The sequence below is a fragment of the Varanus komodoensis genome, unplaced genomic scaffold (genome assembly GCF_004798865.1).
Source record: "Varanus komodoensis strain SLA01 unplaced genomic scaffold, ASM479886v1 scaffold13_3, whole genome shotgun sequence".
Taxonomy (NCBI): Eukaryota; Metazoa; Chordata; class Lepidosauria; order Squamata; family Varanidae; genus Varanus; species Varanus komodoensis.
Window position 1 is genome coordinate 11,977,987 of NW_025335409.1, and position 23,692 is coordinate 12,001,678.

Here is a 23,692-nt window from a genome sequence, read left to right on the forward strand (position 1 = left end):
GAAACTAACTGGAGCAGTGGTGCTATTTATTAAGGATCAAAACAGGGTATTGTGACATATACAGCCCACCATTTTAAGCCCTTGCAGGATGTCCAGGCAGAACCTCTCTCTGTCCCCCTGTTACTATTGGCCTTGTAGCTCTACAAAAGTACTATATATACCAGCGTATAAGGAAAGGAATGAAAGGAAGATAACTGAACAGTTTTGGGGGTGGTAGCTATCTCCATTTCTAAGGCCATGAGCCAGCGCTGTCCAAAAACGTTCCCATGGTAATGTGTCCATTCATTATTAAAAAGCGGATGACAAATTGTCATCTAAATGGACACCTGATGATAAATTTAAGTCAATTGTATTTGCAAGTTTATTTTAATTAATAGTAATTTTTAAAAACCTTCCTACCAGGGGTGTTCATCCTGCATTGGATCATGAGCCTTGGGCTCAGCCACAGGCCCAGGCCTGAGTGTGGGCCCCGCCCCACCCTTGCCAGGGGGCAATGCACCATTCTAGGCTGGCTGCAGTGGTGATGGCAACTGAGAAAGGGAACATTCCCTGCATAGCTGACTAGGCAGAGACACACAGCCCTGCCTGCCTGGGCCTCCTTCCTCTTGCCCACTCCCGCTGGTGGCACTGGCACCGACCGTCCTCTCCAACTGAGCCCAGCCAGCCAGGCCCCTTGAGGGCCATGATCAGCCTCCAACTTTACAAAACCTTCTCAACTGAAATTGGAAGGAGAACATGACTACTAGCTAAAATATGGTAACTTGACATCACAAGAGTCTAGAAGCTTCCAGCTGACAAATACCCATATATACTGGTCTATAAGAAACTCTTGAAACTGAAAATAACAAAGAAAAAATTGATGGTCGTCATATGTGCCTGACATATAAGAAAAACAGCCCCCCAAAATTGACTTGGTCTTATATGCAAGTAACCTTATAGGCCAGTATATATGGTATGCTGTACAGCTCCACAGAAGTTGGTGTTTTCTGGTGGATTGTAGAACTAAAGAAACCTCTTGTAAAGATACCTGAATCTGAGCAGGTCATCCCTCTACCCCAACTATTAACTGTGACTTTCAACTCTGTAATGGTCTTTGGTAAAGGGAATCACTGAAAGAAATTGCAGGGTTCAGCTATGGGTGGACAGTGTCTAGACACCAAGTCTGCCCAGTGAGAAAACAGTACTGGAGTAGCATTGGTAGCCACATTCCTCAGAGGTTAACTTTTCCTGTCTTGGTAAACATGATGTTCAAGCCTTATCACTTGTGGTTTGATTGCCTGGTCTACTAGAAATGGTAGATCTGTAGTTCCATTGCTCCATTGTTTTGTTCATCTGTTTTTGTTTTATGAGTAACCATGCACAAAGTGTACAGTCAAGGTAAAAGATGCTAAACTGCTGGAGTTTAAAACTTGAGCCTTGCAGAAGTTGTATTGTTAGCTAACATAAAAACTGGCTGATAAAGTAGAAAGTCCAGGCTCCTCTGGAACTCTCAAACCTGGAACTCTCAAACCTGATCAAAGACACTTACTTTTTTCTCCCATGTCTAAAGATACTCCTCACAAATTCCACTGCTCCGCATTCGAACCATCTTCCCAGACCTGCTATTCTCCAAATGCTTTATACTTCAATCCCCATCATCCTGACCAACATGGCCAATAGTCTAGGATGCTGGTTTGCAGTCTAAAACATCAGGTTGGGGTAAACCATTCTAGAGAGTGCTTACAGATGCTTCCAGGATGAAGGAAATTCTAGGACAAGTTGTCTGAAGTTATAATACAAGGCAGTAAGGCCATGAAATATGCAATATGATATTCTTCAGAAAGTTCTACTGTGTTTACATACTGAGATTTTTTTTCTTTGTTACTAGTTGTGTGTTTCTGAATCCATCACTGCACATAAAGATTGGTTGGTGCTTATGATGCTTCTTGAATGTCACAGTCTTCTGCATTAGTCTAGTTTAATTCCCAGGATCATCAACTTCTCTGTGTAGACTTCAAAATGTTGTAGAATGTGCAACGAAGAGCACACACAAGGGAAGTGCACAGGTGTGTTGCAGCACTGCATGCTATGCATGTGAATTGTAACCACAATATGCTGTGCAGCTTCTCCTTTTTCCCTTGAAAAATTCCTGCAAATTCCCATAGCTGTCCATATCAAGATTACTGGAATGTGCATGCATTTGCATGCATGTGTGTTATTGTGTCAATAACATGCAAATCACCTCCTGAATATTAATCTTCTTAAAGAACCATAACAGAACTGGTGCATAACAGATACCTCTAAAACCTGATTTTACAGAGACACAAAGATTTAGAATGCTTGTTAATAGTTTTTTTTTTTTTTTAATTTGGTTAGGTATAAAAGCTCTGTTTCAGGTTCAGATGGCCCACCAGTTAGTTTAATTGTTTTATTTGGTCTGTGTCTTTCTAATTTTTTCTTTTATTATGAAGTAATTCTAAAGAACAAACTTATAGATCATTGTGGAAAAACAAGAAAACAAAATGTTGCCTCTGCAGGGCACCATAACGAAAGATGCTAATCACTTTAAATACAGTGCAGTGACCCATGAGCCAGTACATGATTTATTTTAGCTAATTGGGAAAGTACGGTATTCACAAACTCACATTTGTTTTGTAATGTGAAAGGCTCACATTTTTGTCAAATCCAGGCGGGAGCTTAGTGAACTGTGGGACTTTACATCTGGGAGTTTCTTGAATCATTTATCTGAAGTAATGAGGAACATCATGTGATGCTGTATCAAAGCAACTGCTGGAGAGAAAGCCAGCAGGGTACAGCAGTTGTATATCAAATAGTTACTGGATTTTGTCTCTCTGGAAAAATTAGAGAACATAATGAGCAAAATTAGAAAACCTGGGCAGTAGCCTCCATGGATACCAATAGCAAAAAAAGAAAGGACAAAGGAGAAGGCAGCTTCATGTAAATTTCATGAAAGATCAGTATTTCTTCATCTTAAGCTTATTTCAGAGGCATATGGACAGGAATGTCCCAGCTATAGAGGCAAACTGGACACGCTGCTTGGAAGAGTCAAAATTCCGGTCAATCTTGGTAGGACAGGCTCTGCCTATATTGGAAGTGGCAGGCCTTCCAAATGAAAAGAAGAAACTTGAATCCTGGTTAAGTCTTGATTATTTAAAGTGCTGTTGTTATGTCAACTAGATTCTTTATTTAATGAGGTGAAGGAATGAATAAATAAACATGCTGTTGAATGTATAGTAAAACTCTGGTGGGAATAAGAGGATTTTAATTCCATCGGATTAAGATCCAAAGCTGCTGCATGATGGCCAGCAGCTATGTCTTTGTCCCTTGTTTGTTTGTTTGTGTAGTTTAATTGCAGAAGCCCTGATCTGGATTGGGAACCAGTAGGCAGACTTTAGCTCTTCCTCCATACACACTGCTGTGGTCCCAGTCTGGCCCTGTGAAATTTCTCTTGCAAAATTGTGGTGCATAAAGGATTGTTCTTTGGCAGTAGAAATTGCAGGTGCAATGGTTCCAATCCAGGTAAGGTCCATGGCAAGTTAAAGTATCCTCCCCACTTCCCTCATCATTCAAGTAATGTCTGTTTTGTTCCTTCGCCTAACAAGAAAATCCAAATCCAATAAAAACAACATGCCAGCCTTGCATAAACATGCATGTTGGCTGGTGGATGGATAAATTCTTTTGGGTCAACCCTAACAGAAACTCTGTACATGCCTTCTTTATACTACCAGTTATAATTTGAGAGATATAAATATAGCCTGGAAGCAAGATCTAGGCTGTGAAATAAATGGCAACAACTGGTAAAAAAAATGATTTGCTCATCTATTGAAATTGATTTTAGTCTGTACAAGAAAATGTTCAATCAAGATGATTTGCAGATGGCATTTAATTCCAATTAAGCTTGCAAGAATCATCAGAATCTCTATTATGCTGCAGGGGTGGGGAGCCTTAGGCACTTACTTCCATCATTGTTATTTGCTCAAGGCTTCTGAAAATGAAAACAGAATTACTCAATCATTCAATCTTAACCTAGGTTATATGTGACATAATTTAACTAATGAATTTATTGTTAACTAGTTGCAAACACCTTTTGAGGGGGCACTGCTAGACAAGTTTTTACTCAAAATTGGAAAGATGATAGAATCCCTTATTTGAGTGATTGGTCTGGTATCTAGAAGACCATGTAGTTATTGAGACATTTCAATGTACATGGTCATTATCTATCAACATCATTAATCAAGGAGGTGGATTCCAGACTATTCTGGTGATACATGGCAAGATAGGGGTATGATTAATCCCTATTAATCCAGGAGGTTTGGACTATAAGATTCTATTCAAGTGTTTTTGACTTGAGAGCTCTCCTTTTTTGGAACATGGAAAAGGACTTCCATGTTCTTAGTACAGTTACTAGCAATGCAGATTCTATTTGTATGTTTTATATTTGCTCATTTATTTAACTGGTTCTGTTGTTATTTCAGAATATTTAAAGAATACAATTTTAAAAAAAGAAATCTTTTATACAATAGTCTATTCCCATCTTCACAGAGTTACGGTCATTTGCTGACTCATTCTCTCTCTTCATTCTTTTTAAAATTTTATTACACCTTTAAATATCTTTGTAGCTAAGATTAGGCTTGAGAGCCCATTTCCTAGGAGAAAATAGATATGTGTGAGGTCTTGAACAGATACATATTTTAAAGCATCTATTTTAAAATACATTTGGTTGTTTCAGTTATCTCTGGATCTGTAACTATAGTCTTCTTGCTGAACCATTCAAAGGCAAAGGCAATGCTAGCAGAGGACTGCATTCTGTCAGGGCAGGTGGTGGACATCCAGATGCTTTGTCGTGCAACTCCTATCAGCCTTACCAGTAATGATGCTGGCTAGGGCTGATGGAATTTGTAGGCCAAAACATCTGGAGAGCCACAAGTTGCATAATTCCACCCTTAAATAGTGTGATTCGTCTCTGACAATCTTGGATCTCAATAAATGGTTATGGGTCTGCTGTTCCCTGAATAACAGATAGCACAGGTCCTTCCTTCTGCTTTTACCCTTCTTTCTCACTAATTCTTGACAGCAGTCCAGACCCAATTACTTCTGCTGCCTATCTCCAAAGACTGGCTTCAAGTCTGAGGAGTTCTACATAAAGAGCTACATAAAGGGGTCCTACAAAGAGCTACGCAAAGAGCTTATGACCTCATCCCGTGAAAGTGAGCCCCGGTGGTCTTACCTGGCAGTGTCCGTCAGCAATACTGAAATTGGTATCAGGTGGCTTGAAGCGACCATTCTAAATTTCCCACAAGGTCCTTGTGCACTTCGTGGGAAGTTTAAATTGTGACTTCAAGCTGCTGCTAGACACAGGTTGGCCAGACCAATATCACTGCCAAGAATATCATCTGTATCCTCCAGATCTCAATCCCTTAGGCAGACTTCCTGACTGTTGACCCTCACTTGAGTTTCAACTATGCATAGTTTAACTCTATAGATTTTTTTAAATCCCTGTTGAGCAAGTCATTGGATTCAGTGGGATCACCTTTGACTCCTCTGTCTTGGGTTCCCAACCAAAGCAATCTTCTTTCCCTGTTTTGTGGCATTGTATGCAGTACTAGAGCTAAGCCAAAATAATTTGTCCAATTTTACGCATGTACCAAGCCAAAGGCTGGGAAGGGAAGGTTGGGAGGTGCAGAGCACAGAGAAGGAACATTAGCCAAAGGGATGGAAGGGCATTAAGTAGTAGCAGATAAAGTTTTTTCATATCACAATCACTTAGTAATGGGGAAATGGCCCCATTGAATGTCTTCTGAAGTTAATATCAGTAATAATGAATACCTACATAGCTGAATATGTCTTATACAGGACTTAATATTATGGCTTGTATAGTCACAAATTGATGCAAGTAATTGTTGTAATATTTCCTTTTTTGTGTTTTGTTTTTGTAACACCATTCACATGCAATAAATGGTAATAAAAGAATCGTAAGAGTAACACAGTAGTGTTTTTTATCACAATTTACATATCTTTACACAGTAGCTGGAAACTTAAGAGCTACTTTAGCTAAGACAATAGATTTCAGCATAGCCTTGCGGAATGTTTAACTTTTTTTCTTTGAGCAACAAAGTCCATGCCATATTATAAACTGTTTTTTTTAATATAATCGCCATTCCAAAAAGTAAATATTCATATATAGCATCAGGGTGAGGAAGGCAGTACTATCTGAAGAAACAAGCCAAGCATTTCATAATATATTATAAAGTATAATATAAAATAGGTGGATAATTCTTTGGCTCCTGCTCAGTATTCCCTGTTTTCAAACCAGTAAAACATTATGCCAGATTTACTACACTTTGATGCAATGGGTATCAAGGGACTATGCTTATCAAACAACTTGACTAATTTTTAAAAACCCACATTTTAATCATATTTTTCCAGAACTGTATAATACAAATGAAATTCTACTCCATATTGGCAAATATTTTCCGATACTTTAGTATATACAAAAAGAACAGATAGTACATCAATCCCTCTCAGGCATCTGTTTGCAAGGTCAACTCCATTATTTTGCTTCCTCTCTGCTGAGAATTTTCTTTGTTGACCAAAGTGAAAAAAAAAATGACATTATTACTCTGTTGACAAGCAGCAGCTTCAAAATAGAAGTTGGTTCTGCTCTAACCATTTAAAAAGTCTGTTTGGTTCTTGAGCAAAAGGAACAGTATTTGATATTTTCTTACATCTCCAAATATATATGAAGTTCTTCCCAATCAGGTGCCTTTTAAACCCTTTTCATATGAACCTTCCACAGCATTGGTAGACTGAAACAAGTACCGTATTTTTCACTCTATAAGACGCACCTGACCATAAGACGCACCTAGTTTTTAGAGGAGGGATCCATGGAAAGCTTCCTGATAATCACAGGCACATTCCCCATCACTTCCGCATGGGCTTCATTAAAAGACGGGTTGCCATTTGAAAACACACACTGACCTGTGATTAACAGCTCTCACCTGCGCCGGAGGGGGGAGGCGGAGCAGGGCACACTGAGTGCGTGCTGGCCAGGTGGTGCCATGTGGTGCAGCCGGGCTGGCAGCGTGCTGGCGGTTGTCTTCCGGGCGGTGGGGGTGAGCAGTCCATCTCTCCGTGCGGCCAGCGGGTTAAAGCCCGCGGCTCCTCCTCCTCCACGGCAGGTCTTCCCGGGCGGTGGGGGTGAGCAGTCCGTCTCTCCGTGTGGCCGGCGGGTTAAAGCCCATGGCTCCTCCTCCTCCGCACCGCTCCCCCTGAGCAGCACAGCTCTCACCTGCACCGGAGGGGGGAGTGGAGCAGTGCGCGCCGAGTGCGTGCCGGCCAGGTGGTGCCACGTGGTGCAGGCGGGCCAGCAGCGTCCCGGGTGTCGGGCACACACACATTCACTCTATAAGACGCACAGACATTTCCCCTTACTTTTGAGGGGGGAAAAGTGCGTCTTATAGAGTGAAAAATACGGTATTCTGTTTCATGTCATGTATAAAGTATATGTTTAATTATATTAATTTTCAATCAGAATTTTGTTTGAATATATATGTTCTCCCAAAGCATTAAACTTAGAAGTTAGCTTTTTCTCTTTTAACAGGCTGATTTTCATGCAGCCTTAGTTATATGAAAGGTGTGCTTCTAGAGAGAATTTATGTTGGACACAGTGGCTAAGAAAATGATATGCCTTCCTCTCACAGCTAATTACGAATTGATGTTTGCCGGGCTAAATCAAGTTGCTGAACATTTTGCTGGCTACAGTATTTTATATCTTATTTTGAGACTCTTCATCAATCAATAAAATAGGTATCTTCTGGACAGTGGATGCAATCTGGTAAACAATAGGCACACAAAGGAATCCGAAATCAAAGTGGACAATGCATGTTCACTTGGAATTGAGTCCTACTGAGTTCAGTGAACTTCTCAGGAAATTGCATTGGATTGAAGACTTAAAGCTTTCACTTTCTCTCCTTTCACCTATTGCATAGCACACAACTGAACATTAGCTTTTTATTTACTCTACTATAACTGTTTCCCAAAATGCTTCCGCCTTCTCAGTTGTGGCACCGCATCTATTGAATCAGCTTCCCAGAGATATCTGTCAAGTGCATTTGCATATTCCAGTGCCAGACTAAGACATTTTTATTTAAGGAGCATTTAAACAGTTGATTATATTAATTGGAATTTAATTTTAAACACGCTTTAATGTAAATTTTAATTTCTTAATCATGACATTTCACATATTTCCAATCTGTTGTTAAACAGATTATCTGGTGTTATCCGGTGTTCCTGCTAGGATGTTCTGTTATATATTATTGATATAGTGGTTTCAATTGTCTAAATCGTGTTTGTGTAATTTATGATGTTGCTTTTTATTATGTAAACCATCCAGGGAGCCATATAGCTACAAGACAGTATACAAAAGTGCTAAACAAAATCAATCAATCAATCAATCAATCAGTGTTTGCTTCCTGCAATTCCCTTATCCACGTGTACATGGGGGGCGGGGGGACAGGTTTTTGGTTTTTTGTTTTGTTTTTAGGGCAAAAAGCCTGCAATGGTGCCTAAAGAGACATTTTTGCTTTTTTAAACCTCCCTTACAGGGAGAAGGGGTTTGGGAAGCAAACAGTGTGGGGAAAGTTTAATTTTCCCCTCCCTGTACATGATGGAGCCACTCTGAATCTGGCTGGTGTATGTTTATACTAATGTAAATAAAAATAATTCTCTTGTGTGGTTAGCATAATGTGTAGTTTGGCTCTTGGGATGCAATCCAGTGCACCCTTACCTGGAAGGAGGTCCTGTGAAATTCAGCATATGTGCTGCTAAGTGTGTTATGGGATATCTGTGTCAGTAACTTGCATAAGGTGCATGATGCCGTCTTCCGGGCACTTCTTGACTCTGCTAACAGCACCCAAGCCCCATCCCAGGCTGCTGCCAGAGGTTCCCTGGGTATGAGGAGGCAGAAAGAGGAGCCAGGAGCAGGAAGGAGAGTTTAAGGATATAATTTTTGATTAGTAGGGAAGCAGAATGAGTTGCTTTACCATATATATCTCATAGTAAATCTAGCAGAGACTGTGCTCTTATGATTTGTTTTTATGATGCAAATATGCAATGGATCCCATTTTACCTTTTAAGTTTAATGCCAGGGTTTCAAAGCCCTATTTAACTTGAACAAATCATATTTTTATCACAGAGATGAAAATAATATTACAATCATGTTAACTGCTTCATATTTCTGTAAAAAAATGTTAATGCAGTTTGAAAGCTTACATTGATTTTATGTCGTGAGTGTTATACATTGTTCAATAGAATTTAAAGAGTTTCACATTTCTGCCTTTTCATTAAGAACTTGTAATACTCACTGGTAAAACGTATAGCCCACAAAACAACCTGAATGGAATAAGGACAGCCTTTAGTTAGGAAAGGGCTTGCTGAACTTTACATAGCTGTTTGATATTCATCCATTGTGAAATATTAACCTATCACTAAAAAAGCAAAAGAGAGACTTATTACATCATAAAAATATAGCACATTGGATTCGGTCTCTAGTCCACAAAAGCTTGTGCCATAACTTGTTCATCACCAGACAAATTGTTTTGGTAGCAACGAACTAGCATGATTCTCCTCTCAAAACTAACCCACCAACTAGTTCTACCTGCTCTTTACTAAAGGCAATTCTATTACTGCAGCTAAAGGCCTTTAATACAAAATTGGCAGAGACGGCTAGTTAACTGCAGTATTATTTCACAGTGAAGAACTATCAAGTAGCTGAGATTCAACAATATATAATAATCTTCATTTCTTTTTGTAGATTAAGATATTCATTTTTATATGGGAGTGTATTAAGAGGCTTGATTTCTAAAGCAAACATACTGATTTAATAATTCAATAAAATAGTAACTTCAGATTTACTCCAAGAATATATAACTTTGCATTGATTGATTCCTTTAAAATGTTATTTTTTGACATTTGTGAAAAGAATATAACCATGATTACAGCTTCACATGTTTACAGAAAGATGGCTTGATTGTGTATAGCCAATGGCCTCTGCAACGTCATAATTTATACTTTATATAAATGATAAAGCATTATAATGTGCATTAACAATATTCATGATATTGGTCATGATTAAAATACTATAATTAGACATCAGTATCTGGGATGCATGCTACCTAAGTGTGTCAGTCTAGTTCAATCTATAACATAGTTTATAAATGAAAAAAGATGGGTGGAAGCAAAGGTGGTTTTATCGCCACTAACTAAGGCCTCCAGCACAGCAACTAAAGGCAGTGCAACATATGCAAGGTCCATAGAGATAGATACCTTATAGCCTTCTGTTGGGAGCAAAAAGCCTTCCTCTTGAAAAACAGTTGGATGGAGTTTTAACTATAGCCTTGGGGGCAACTGGATCTTGGTAGGGGTGGGCCTTGCCCATCTTCCAGCTGTTTTCTTGACATGGTGGCTTTTTTACTCGCTATACATGCCTATGACGAATCACTCCATAGGGAGTAAAAAAGGACGCCTGCCCCAAAAATCACAGGAGTGGGATAAAGTCTACTTGCCAACCAAGGATACTGAGAGCAAAAGAGTCCTTAGTGAAGGGATTTCAGTCTGGTTCCATGCAGCCGCACATTTTTGCTCCTGCAGTGAAATACCTGCGTATCTTCCTTCAGAATATAAAGGATGTAAATATTATCAGGAAGGATCATTTTCAAGACAGTGCAAGACCAAATCGTCAAGTTACAAACTCAACATACATTCTGTTTATAAGCAAGTAAGCAATTATTCAGAAGACAAGGATTGGGCTAATTAGTATCTGTATTATTTGGAAGATTGTGTTCCTACTATTCCGCCTTAGTTATACTCAGTTGTTTATAATAAAAGAGAAGCAAAGAGGCAGATTCACAACCCAGTTATTCTGTGTGATTTACGCCAACTAATTCAGTCATTACTTTGCCCCAGGGTTCTATTAAAGTTAGATGGGGAAAAGCTAACATCTTGTACCATCTCTCTGCTGTCCCTCCTGTATTTTCTTCACTCACAAATACATCAGAATGGCCTTCTGTACCCAAAGAAATGTGTGGTTCCTCTGTTTGATGTTAATGTCCACCTCCAGTGAAGGGTTAGGATTAGGGATGCAGGGACAAGCAATATAATGGAACACGCCAGTATAACTATTAGTAGAATCCTGTGTGTCAGACAATTGATCAGACCCTTCTTTGCTGCTGCTGCTGCTCTTGTTATTTACTAGCTTTCTTGTTTGCATGCAAAACAAACAAATGTTATTTAAGGCAACAACAAAAAGAGATTGAAGGTCTCTTCAGGAACTGATGGCATGAGCCCCACAGCCTGGATTTCTCTTTGTCTGCCTTCCCTCAGTACCCACATGTATTACATACTTCCAGGGAGATATGGGAGGAGCTGCCCCTCACAAAACGGGCTGATTTTTCAGAAATACTAAATCGAAACCTGGAAAAACTAAGGCATGGGATTGGGTGTGTGTGTGGTTTTGTTTATTAGTTTGCTTGTGAGTTCTTTCCTTTTGAATATTCAATGGCAATTTGAATATTCAAAAGGAAAGATAATGGCTAGCCAACAACAGTAAAATAATCTTCACACTCCCCCCACCCTGCTTTTTAATGGTAACAAGTGTGTTGGCATCACCATTTTTTCCAGTTGTGAAGAGCTAGGAGGACAAAACATGCTATTTATTCTTGTGCTCAACAAAGGATGGGGGAAGAATAATGGAACTGTTGTGGGTAGCTTGATTATGTATTTTCCTGCTGTGTGCACATCCAGAGTGACAGGGATTGGAAAGCTACATTATTTAATTATGCTAGAAAGACTGAAAGGGTAGTTCTTGCCATTTGGACTATCTTTCTGGAGCATTTAAATGGTGTGGCCATATGGCAGTTCTGGTAAGTTGTCAGACAGGAAGGAATCCCAGCTGCTTATAAATACATCAAGAGGAAGAGATGTCAGTGTTAGCTTTGAGGGCGTGTAGAGGAGGCAGAATGAAATGTAAACCACGGTATATATTTTATAGACTCCGCAGTGCTATGTACAATTGCCACCTACTTGCAATTCTACTGAGATGAGTAGAATTTCACTGTCTAGGACTTTTAGTCTTCTCTGTTCCCAGAGGAGAAAGAGTAAAAAGAATGGGCACTGGGTACAAAATGGAATGCACTGCTAAAATAGCTGGCTCACAGTGTTTTGAGTAGGGTATGCTCTTTGCTGGGAAAACACTGTTCAAAAGACAACTAGCTACAGGCAGTATAGAAATGCCAATAATGATAATGATATAGAATCTCTCACACAAGGCTCTTTGCTTGCTTCAAGGTGTATAGAACAAGATCCTTCCACTTTATAAAGTTTTGGCAGAGAGTGGAATAGATTTTTTTTCCTCTGAGTCAAATCACCAGAGTGGACTCTGGAAACTGGATAGTTTCCACATTCTACACCAGCCATATGCAGAGGCCATTGTTCAATGGTTCTACTTTTTGTTTTATGTAAAGACCTTTATTATTTCTGGAAACAGTCACATGGGTGATCCCAGACAATTAGGGATCCTGACATGAATGGAATTATATCATGACAATATGTAGCTAATAAGACTTGATGATGTAATGATGTCACTGACAGCACCTGAAGCAGCCTTTTGAACACAGTGCTCTTGGAGACTAGCAGGTCATCCATTTTCATTGCAATATCTACAGACCTCCCAAAGAAGGACACACCCTTCAGCATGGCCAATAATGCATGCAAAATCTTATCTTATCTTGCTCATGGCAAGCTAATAGTGGTGCACATGTTGCTCCCATAATCCAAAATGTTTTGAAGAAAGTATCTCCACACGAAGAAGAATGCAAATTCTTATACTCTTGAAACTCTCACATTCCAATGAAAAGGCACCCTTTGGTGGCTATATACTCCTGCCTAGTATGTTCTAGTATACTCCTGCCTAGTATACCCAGCCCTTGCATGCCTCTGCGTTGACTCCAGCCTGGCACTATCTCATACTCCCTGCTTCCCTCTAGATGCTCTGCCTGACTGTTGAACCTGACCTTACATTGCCTGATTACTGTATTTTCTCCCCAGGACTGTACTGATTAACAAGTCCCTGATTCTGACTGCCATCTAATGATGGTGTAGTTCAAATGCCCTTCCTGCCTGCCTGTCTTCCACTTTTTCCATGCCAATCTTTCTACTATTGAAGCTTTACAATGCACTTCCAAGTCTCAGGGTAATATTCTGGGGTATACAATATCCGTATAGCACACTTGTCTTAGGCTCATTGGGCCTCCCCATACCTGACTGCATCCTGGTCTTTAATTTTCACCCCAACGTAGGTGGGTTAGAATGAAAGGTAATGGAAAGCATGTGTATCACTTTTCCCAGAATATTTCATCTCTGGTTGAAATGGAATCATAGAAAGCTACATCGACTGGCAGCTGCTCTTCAGAGTTTTGGAAACAAGTAATTCCCAGCACTGCCTGGAAATGCCAGCAATAGAATCTGGAGCTGTTTATTTGCCCAGCATGCACTACTCCACTAACCAAAGTCCTTTCCCTTGCTCATAAATGAATGGGCTCTCATCACTGAGCAAACACTTTTTTCTCAGGCCAATGTACGCCAGCAACACATAGATGACTATTTTTTTCTCAGGAAAAATATGGTTTTTCCACATGCATCTCTATCTAATAATCCAGTGAATTTGCAAAAGAACTGAGGCTGCATTTGTCACAGAAATGGAAGGCAGGCACATTTGAGCATTAAGCAACTGAGTACTAAATAAAACCCAGGCATTGCCCTGGCCTGTCTGACAAAATGGCAAAGCAATATCCTCTGATACAGAAACAGTACTGTAAATGCACTTTATGCTTTACTGCAAGCTAGCAATCTGTGTTTCTGTATTTCTTTGTGGCAGGATCTCTAACCCCTTGTTGGAATATGTTTCTTTGTTTTACATTGATGTTCTAAACCAATGAACTGGCAAGTCAAAACAACTCAAATACTCAGCCATGTTAAGCAACTCAATTTGGATGGCTTTCCTTAAAAGTATAGAGTGCATTAGTTATTGATAAGAGCATAACAATAATGAGTTGTCCGTACTTGTTATTTAGTGGATTAAAAGTGCAGACAAGAGAGCAAATTAACATCGCATGTTACACCGAGTCAAATTTGCCGGACTTTTGCACTTATTAGAGATTTCAGGTGCTACAGGAAAACTCAGTTATAAAAATATTAGATATATTACAAAGACATGAAAACATGAAAGGGGACTATATTTCAGTGATTTCCCAAAGAATGACAAATTCATTTGATTCTGCTCAGAGCACATCAAAATGGTTCTAATTTAGAGGATCAGACAGAGCCCTTTCTTCACGTTTTTTTATGCTTTCTAGAGACAAGGAAGGATATTATGGCACAACATAGTAGAACTAAGGAACTGAATCTCATTCCCAGTCCTTTAGTGAGAAGGCTATATATCAAATGCATTGTGTAAGCTTTAGGAAGCAGTATAGAGAACAGCCATATTTTATAGTGCTGTATACAGTGGGGTTGATTCATGCTTGTTTTCAACAGGCCAGATATCTCCTAAACATACCCTGCTCCAAGGGAGGTAGAGCAAGACTGGTCAGAGCTGGATGAATTCACGATAGACTAATTTATTTATTTGTATTTCAATCTGTCATTATCCCAAACTCTTATAATAGCCAGCATCGGATGTAAACTGCACCTTTGCAGCCCCTATTTCTTAAAAGATTTAGCATAAAAACAGACCAGATAACTAGAAGGACAAAAAGAAACAATAATGAAATATAGGAAAAACAACAGAATCAGCTATGGTCATTTCAAGTCAAGAAATTACTTGCTTATTCACACTCTACCAGTTTTTGGAAACAAACCTGTTTTCCCTACATCACATTGGCTAATGGCCCTGAGTGTTTTGCCATCTCATATAGCAATTTATTTGAATGTTAAGTGGGTATTTAAAATGAATTTGTATGTACAATACACACACAAGAGTCTGGAATTATAACATTCCAGGCCACCTGCAAAGTACCTTGTGCCCATTCGTTACTGATTCCTTTTTATAGCCATTCAAATCATTTTTCTCTCTTGCTAGTTAGCAAACCCTTTGCGAACTCTGAGAAACTATAGAATACCTTCCCAATCTGATCTGCTCCAGATGAGTAGGCTTGCAACACCCATAATTCCCAGGTGGCATGACTAATACTGCCTGGGAATTCTGTGAGTTGCAGTTCAACACATCTAGAGAACACCAGCTTGCACAACATCGCTTGGCAGCCATTTACAGAGATGTTCCTCTCTAGACATTGGCTGGAGATGAATAACCACAGCTTAGGCATGATAACCATTCAGAGGACAGGCCGCTGTGACAGCAGCCATTGGCTGCATTCACACAACACAACAAGTAACGTTGCCTGGTTACCATGGCTTCCAGTATTTCACCATTATTTACCTCACAGATGATCAGGTGGTTTCTATTTTAGTATGGCTTCCATGCCACACCCTCAGTCCTCCCACTGTTGGCATGTATCCCCTCAGCCACTGTGCCTGAAATTCAATCCCAGAGTTCCTCACTGCCTGCTTGTGTTGCCTGTCTCTCCGTCATTGGTCCACATGGAAAGGCTGAATGCAGATGCCACTGCAGCTGCCACTTTTTCCAGAGACATTGTGGTAGTTGCATACAAGGACTGTGGAAACCATGGTCTTGGGTTCAACAATAGACCAACAATAGTTAAAAAGGGGACAGAGCTTGTTGTGTGGTGTGAATGTAGCCGTTAGGTAGGAATTCCAGCTTAGCTGGAGAAAATAGTGCTTGGTATCAGTCAGTGGAATTGGTTAGGTGAAAGGAGACCAGAGGAGCAATGGGCAAAGAAATATGCAGCAAAATTTAGGAAGCGGATGTTGTTCTTAATATCTGGTAGTGCTGTTGAGATGCAGAAGGCTCTGAATCTTCTCCATCTCTTTGGTGAGCCAGGCGGACCAGATGCTGTGATCTTTGGGGACACCCAAAGAAGATGAGCTGGAGATGGTTAAGAAAGCATCATGGAAGCCCAAAATAGCCCATGGTGAATTGTTAACCACAGCAGCAACTCACCCTTGTTGGGTTTGGATGACACAGGAAGCTGTGCCAGTAAGTGTAATTAAGCAAATTGAGCTGGCACCCACAGTGTGGTTGACAAGCCCAGCAGTTGTTAACCAAGCTGGGGCTTGTGCAAACTGAATCTACAGCTCATTGCAACTAACAGGCAAGCATCGAAACCAGATACATTTGGGCACCTGCCAAAGTTCCACACCCCAACAGAGGCCTTTCAACACACAAAAGCACACACGGCATTTTTCCCCCTCTTGGCCACTGTACTCTGCTCATTCAGTCACCTCTCTCCCTGGCCAGACAATGGTGATCCTGAAAAGCAGAAGCGAGAGGTGATGTCAGCTCACTGCCTCTCTGCTGTCAAGCAAGTGATAGCAATAATGAAGAGGACAAATGTGTGTTGAGTGTGTTCTCAGTTGTGAAGCTGAGATTTTGGCTTTAAAAGGCAGTGGAACCCATCCAATGTAAGATTTGCACCTAACATTCTCCCGGATCAACTGCTGTAGATGGGTGTACATGACATTGTTTCCTTTAAATCAAGTATGTACCTAGAGTTATATACATGCACACCTCTGCCCTATTTCAATCAACATTTCATGGATGATAGTTATTCTAAATTCATCTTCTGGAAACAATTATACCAAAAGCCATTTATATTGGCAGCGAAATTAGAAGACCATATGCATTCCAGTTTGATTAATAAGCTATAAAAGAGAGTGCTCCATAATCTTACATTATAATATTTTATCCATAATGTGTGATAAAACAAAGTGCTGAAATTTCCTTTTTCCTTTATGCTTTTTCTTTAAAAAATTGCCCTGTAATTGATGCTATCTGTGTTGATAGTACTGTTATTTATTATTTCGCAAAAGTGTTTCATCTATATGCCTGATTTTTAAATTAACCAGTTGAAAGGAAAAAGAAGATCTTGCAACAAAAGACTTTTGCTTCTGAAACATATGCCTTATAAAAGACAGTGGAGTATCCTGAAATGTTAATTCTGGGTTATCTCCTATTACTTCTAGATTAAGTTAGCAATTTTATTGGCTTCTTGGTATTCAGCATGTATGGGTTATATAATTAATGCCTAGGAAAAGCATGCAACATACACATAAGGATTTTTATTATAAAATGCAATGGGTTTTAATATTGTTTTGATATCTTTGCCAGGATTTTGTCTAATTGCATACTTTTAGTGGCAAATATTAGCTTGGATCATGAACTTAAGGCAGACTATAAAATAGCCTGTATTTGAGGCCACTGCAAAACAAGAGTACCAACTACAGATACTTTGTTCTTTACTTGGGAACTTTTGGTTATTGTAGGGGAAAAGCAGCAAACTTAAATTAGTCTTGTTGCTAAATAAACAACAATAGATCTATCCGTATGCATAGTTAATTTTAAAAATCCAGAATTCCTATGCTATGAGATTCTAGGTGATCAGCATCTTTAACAGTACATCCACATTTGTAAAATCTATCAGATTTCTGTTGGTGCATTCATTATGAAGTTGGAGACCCACTGAAAATCAAGTGAGTGAAGCTTGTCATGTTCAGTTGCTCAGTTCAAAAGCCACTACAGCCAACTGAGATCTAATTCTTCTTTCTGGACCCCAAACCTCTGTTTTCATGCCTCCCCTTCATACTGCCCTGGGTCACTCTTGACCCAGGATCATGACCATTCTGACTGGTATTTGGGCCACTGCCACCGCCTCTCTGCACCATTATTCCCTCAGTTGTAGGCACTGGGAAATGGAAGGTGGTAGTTATACTAAAGACAAGGTATCTTTATATATGAAGATTTTTGCTGGCATAAGGTTCTGATCTGTCTCCATTATCTGGTTCCCGGAAATGTAGCAATATGAGATTGGTCAGAAAAAGCCATAGCTTTCTGGGCTCCAGATCCAGAATCCTGTTGCTATTCTAATTAAGTACCTCACTGAAGCACACAAAAGCAGGAGAAGGGGCTCCAAATGGAGAAATAAATCAAAAGCTTCATGCTATTTCATATATGCAATTAAAAATCTAGGTAAGTGCCAGGCTAATTCATGTACCATCCAGGGAAAGCAAAAGATCTTCTAGATAAACATCTGCCGGTGGAGAGGCACTTTTTTTTTCAACCTGAGGGAACAGCGAGATAGCAACAGCAACAATCAGAATGTGGAAGCAGAGACCAAGTGGCCAGTGACACAAGCTGAAGGAGGACTGACCCAGAGCTCTGTCACAAAATCCAAGCTGTCTTCAAATTCCTGAGCCTGGGCCCTCCAAGAATGCAACTTTTAGACTCAAGGCCTCTGAGGGTCCAGGAGCTTCATGTTTCTCTGAGTCCAGCTGCTGGTTCAGGCAGTACACCCAGTGAGAAAAGATGGTGGAGTGCTGGTCTCAAGGTTTAGTAGTAATCTAAGTGTCCCCCACATGGTTTAGAATGCCCTGTATCTCTCAAGAATGGGGCAGCACGAGAAGGTTTTGTTCAGGGCTAAGAGGCTCATCTCATCTCCTCCCTGGTCTCTGTTTAAGCTTCTGAAGGACCCATTTCTGGTGGCCTTCATTTTCTGAAGTCCTCAGTATAGCCGGCAAAGAACCAGAAATAAAACCAGACTTTGAAACAGTTATGACTAGAGCTCAACTTGGGCAATGCCTCATTCAGTTAGAACCACACAAGTTGGAGGGGATGGCCACCTTCTTGCCTTGTCCCCATCAACTGGCCCTGCTGCCCTCAAAACTTTGCCTGTCTGGAACAGAGAACTTGGTCTACCCACAAGGGCCCCCCAAAGCTCTTAAAGCCCTGTCTGTGTAGGCCTCTTGGCCATGTGGCGAGCCTACAAGGATGTGCCAGAGGAACTGGTGTCAGCAAACACAGCCCTGCTCATCGCCTCATGTGATTGGGATTGGGCCCCAAATAGGGCTAATGAACACTTTGCAGCTATGTATACTATTGGCTACTTGGAGGACTCTGAAAATTCTATCCATTTAATTTCCCCTTTTTAGCACATGGCCCACCTTGGCTTATGCAGACCTCAGATAATAGAATTAGTTAAAATGTGTTATTTGGATGTCTGATTTAATTATCAGTTAGAATCCCCAAAGAGACTTTGTTCTTCCAAACATGTTTCTTCATGTTCAGCAATTTTGCAGTTAGGTTTGTATAAATCCAGTGCCAAGAAAGAAGGAAAGCAAGCAAGCAAGCATGCAAGCACGCTTTAATGTATCAAACTTTGCATTATACCTTTTCCATTTTTTAAAAAAGGTAACTGAGAAGTACAAGTGCATTTCTCTTTCTAACAAGGATGGGTTTTCCATAGGTTGGGATAAGGGATTATTTATCTAAACAAAGTTTATATTGCTTAGAGATAGCCTCAGCTGATTGTGTTATACAGTTACCTAATGTGAAAGGAGCATTCAGGTTTTCTTTTGTTCACTGGCTTTGCTAACATTCCACAAACTTTCATCTAAATTTTGAGAGAAGAATGAAGATGGCTGCCTGAGTTCCAGGAATGTTTAGTTTTTTTCTGGGGAAGTAGAGATGTATTTGATATTAAGAAGCAGCATGCTCTCTCCCCACCTTTTGTTCCTATCTTATTTTTTGATGTTTCTGACCTCCCCCCCCCCCCCCAGAATACTTCAGAATGACACTGTGGTGTATGTGGGCGAATAGCAGAAGACCTCTTGGTTGCTTCTGTCACTATTGCTTGTGGGTTTGGGTCAATGGTTGTGACAGTACTGAAAATTAAACTAAAAACAAAAGAGGAAGCACTCCCTCATCTGCTTTCTGCTCTCTGCCACCACAAACCGTTCAAAAACTAACTTCCCTGAAAAATCTCCCAAATGCTCTTCCCCTCCCAATTCCCCTCCCAGTGGGGCAGCATATTTGCCTGGAGGAGCGTTTGAGACTTCTAAAAACAAAATGATGTCTATACATATGTCTTGACAGTATCCCATATATTTGGCCATTTTACTTTCTCAAGCAGCATTACATTTAAAAACTGAACCTAATGAAATTCATACTTTTTCACCATGGGAAAGTGCATTTTTTCTACTTCCATGGTTTCATTTTAAAATGACTTGAACCACCACAGTAACTGCTACAGAATGCTGGTCAATCTTATGTCTTTAGTTTTATATTAATATTTTAGATTCCGTGTGCAAAGACTGAAGGCTTAAGGGAAAATGATAGATAATAGCGTATTTCTTGAAGATAGATTTAGCTTACAACATAGTACCCTGGTAAAAAATTTCCTTCTTTAATTACATTGCCCACTATTGTTTTCAATATATGCTAGCAATAATCTATAAAACTGTACCTATCTCTTATGTAGGTCACAGATACAGACACAAACTCTTGTATGGTATAACAGACTCTAATAACCAGATATCTACCTATATCTTCAGGTATTATTTCCTGTAAATAAAGACTTCATTATAACAGTTACTTCTTGCTTTTTAGTTTAATTATGTGCTACTAAAACCGTGCTTGTTCTTTTGTTCCATTTCCTCTCTTTTCTGATATGTTTCTGAATAAATAAAAATGACTCCTTTAAAATAGTTTTGAATATTTTATTCTTTCTCTCTTCTACAGAATTTAGTACATATTCACAGAAAATACCTTTAAGGAACTCATAGTTATTATTAGTATGTTCCAAGAGATGTGGGATAATTGATAAAGCACAACCATCTATTATCCTGCAAATCTTTAAAGGATAAATATTATTGTTATTAGAAAATTTTTGTTAAAAGAAAAATAATTAAGTTCACTTCAGAGGTACATCTTGTAATTCTTAAGCATTAACTAATAGTTGAGGCTCCTGGAGTGTTTCTATTATTACCAATATGATAAACATGTTTACATGGAACAGAATGCTCCAAGTACAGCTGATGTAGTACAAAATAAGTTTGCCAACTGGAAATTCTGATACCTTGCAAGAGTATCCAGATGAATATAATTGACAACAATAGTTTCATGGCCCTCAATCATCAATTTCCTCTCCCCATACAGATCTTAAGCTAATGGGTTGGATCCAAAGTTTCCCTTCTTCCGACGGAGGAAGCTTTCCTCTGACAGAGGAAGAGAATAAAGGTAATAAAACTAAGTGAATGTAATAAAGATAACTAACATTTCTCTGAATTTATTTAACTTTTTAAAGCTAGCACCTATAATCTGTTGTAATCCCTGCTGTGGCAGGGTTGTTTAAAATAATATTTTGTTCTAAACGCCAAAAAAGTAAACCTAGAAAATCCTTTCTTTTCTCTTATTCAAGAATATCATGTATTTTTTATCCTTGTCTTGTTCTGGACCTGTTTTAGTTTTGCCCCTAATCTATTTATTTCTAACTTAGACAAATGCTCTTTGTGTTATAACTCCATTAAATTTTTGGTCATATTAAGTCTATCTCTTCCTGAAGGTGTGTATATATATATATATTTTACATAGTTTATTACAATTTAATCCTTATTCATCCATGAAGTACAGTATTCAAGTCAACACTAATTACCCCAGTGTAAGCAAATAGAACAGAATGTACAGAGCTTTTAGTGGCCCATTTTGCACAATCAGACAACCTGTTGTTAAAGTATGTTTTTTTGTGAATGCTCCTGCCTGCTCACCTGTGTCTACCTTTTGAAGGAATTCAGGAACACCCCACTTCTAGGTTGTTGTTACATTTGGCAGACATAACAGCCTCAATTTGTGAGTTTATTTGTTTAACCCAAAACAATTCAGAGTGTCAGGTTTGCATATCACAACAATAATCCAGGAACATGGAATTCTTGTTTTGGAAAGCTGATTCAATGTAGAAGTGCTGAAATAGCAGGATACAGCATATTCACTTGGCTTTGAATGGACAGACCAATTCCTGGGTTGTTTAATCTTGGAATTTTCATTCTGTGTGAACCCAGTCAGTGATTTCAAAGCAGAAGATGTAGAGGATTCCCCTGCTTCCTTTAGCAGTAATACAATATTTCAATTTGTTCTATCTCAACATGGTCTACAGACATTTCCATATGTGAACATGTGAGAAAATTGAGGTTAATCATATATGGCTTCTTGCAAAGTATTTCCTAACTTATTTTAGCATGATATCTTAATAGATTCAACTAAATATTACAGTTAATTGATCTGAGCTATTTACTTTATTTACTTGATAGAATACACTCCAAGATCAGTGGTCCACACCGTCAGTGTGGTCAGTTCTTTCCATGCCAGCTGGTGACTTTCAGAGCTGGTGCAGGGATGGTGCCTTACTGGGGGGCTGGAAAAGGAGGAGCAAGGCACTGCTGTCCTCCAAGAAATCTCAGCACTGCCTCAACCTCATCTCCTTATGAGGAATGGAAAAACATGTAGGTAGCCAAAATTGGCCATCTGAATGCTTTGGAGGGAAAAGGGAGTAGAAAAGGAGTAGAACCAAAGCCCTAGTCTTTGCAATCCTTTCACATTCCTTTGGATGTCATTCTCCTCCAGTTCCTGGCAGGCATGTCAGATAATACCTTTAAGAAATTAACCACATTGTTACTGAGGTGTGTTTTGGTTTTTGGTATCCAAGCATGAAAAAATAACAGTCAAAATAACTTAGTGTCATCTTACTCTTGCTTTCTAACCAAGAAACAGAGGTAGAAATTAAACATGGTAAGAAAATAAGCAAGTGTATTCATATTATTTCTTTGCAGCTAAACCAGGGCCTTTTCCCCTAGCACAAATCAATTGATGATTTTCTGACTTTGGGGACATTTTCTCTCCATTCTCTCCTAAGGCTTAGTTACTGGTCATAAGGTCTTGAAGCTATAATATGCCAGTATTCTTAACCCAACTCCCATTTCCTTCAGCCCTACAACCACTGCAATGGAGTTCCAGAGAAATGTAGTCTACAAGTAGCTTAGCACCTTTGATCTAAATAAACATAACTCAAATTCAAAAAGTAGTGAGAGAATAACTAAATACACTCAATAGTTTGTTTATATTCATGGACACATATGAAAATATACGTACCTGGAAATAGGTAACTAATAACTAAATGTAGTTCTTGGACCATAACTAAATGACCTAATAAGGTCTTAACTTATTAGACCATGACTAAATGTAGCTGTATTATTTCTAAAACATGTCATGATAAACTAGGTAGACACTTTTCATTTCATTATAAGCTAACAGCAGAATTATATCAGTTAGTAGAATAATACTTTCAAATATTGTATCAGTCATATTCAAAAATTTTAACTTCATTTATTTTTAATTTCAACATTCTTGAATTGACCTTCTTAAAAAAAGCAAGTCCTAAAATAGTGGCCTAGACAGTTATCTTTAACTGATTTATACTGAATGAACAGCATATAACAATATCTTTACTAATACTGTCTGAGTTGAAGAAAGCAGGAATGGTTTGTCTGTTATCCATGATTTTTCCTGGTGCCAATACAATTGAATCACCAATGGACACATATCTAAATTAGGGTTTTATAACTTTCAGAGAGGTATCAATAAATAAATGTGCAATCATTATCTTCATTCATGGAATATTACAGGGTTATCATACATTTGTAACCCATCCTTTGCTTTTCCACACTTTTCCCATCT

General features: G+C 39.1%; 1 protein-coding gene across 8 annotated transcripts in view; it reads left to right on the forward strand.

Moving 5' to 3' along the window:
* Nucleotides 1-23,692, forward strand: part of MAGI2 (membrane associated guanylate kinase, WW and PDZ domain containing 2) — a 708,373-nt gene that overhangs the window by 481,051 nt on the left and 203,630 nt on the right. For 6 of the 8 annotated variants that reach the window (XM_044423188.1, XM_044423195.1, XM_044423191.1 and 3 more), the window contains one exon: nucleotides 21,122-21,202. The exons of the other annotated variants lie outside the window; for them this stretch is intronic. In XM_044423188.1, the coding sequence (XP_044279123.1) occupies nucleotides 21,122-21,202 (81 nt within the window). The remainder of the gene's footprint in view (nucleotides 1-21,121; nucleotides 21,203-23,692) is intronic. 8 annotated transcript variants of the gene reach the window in all.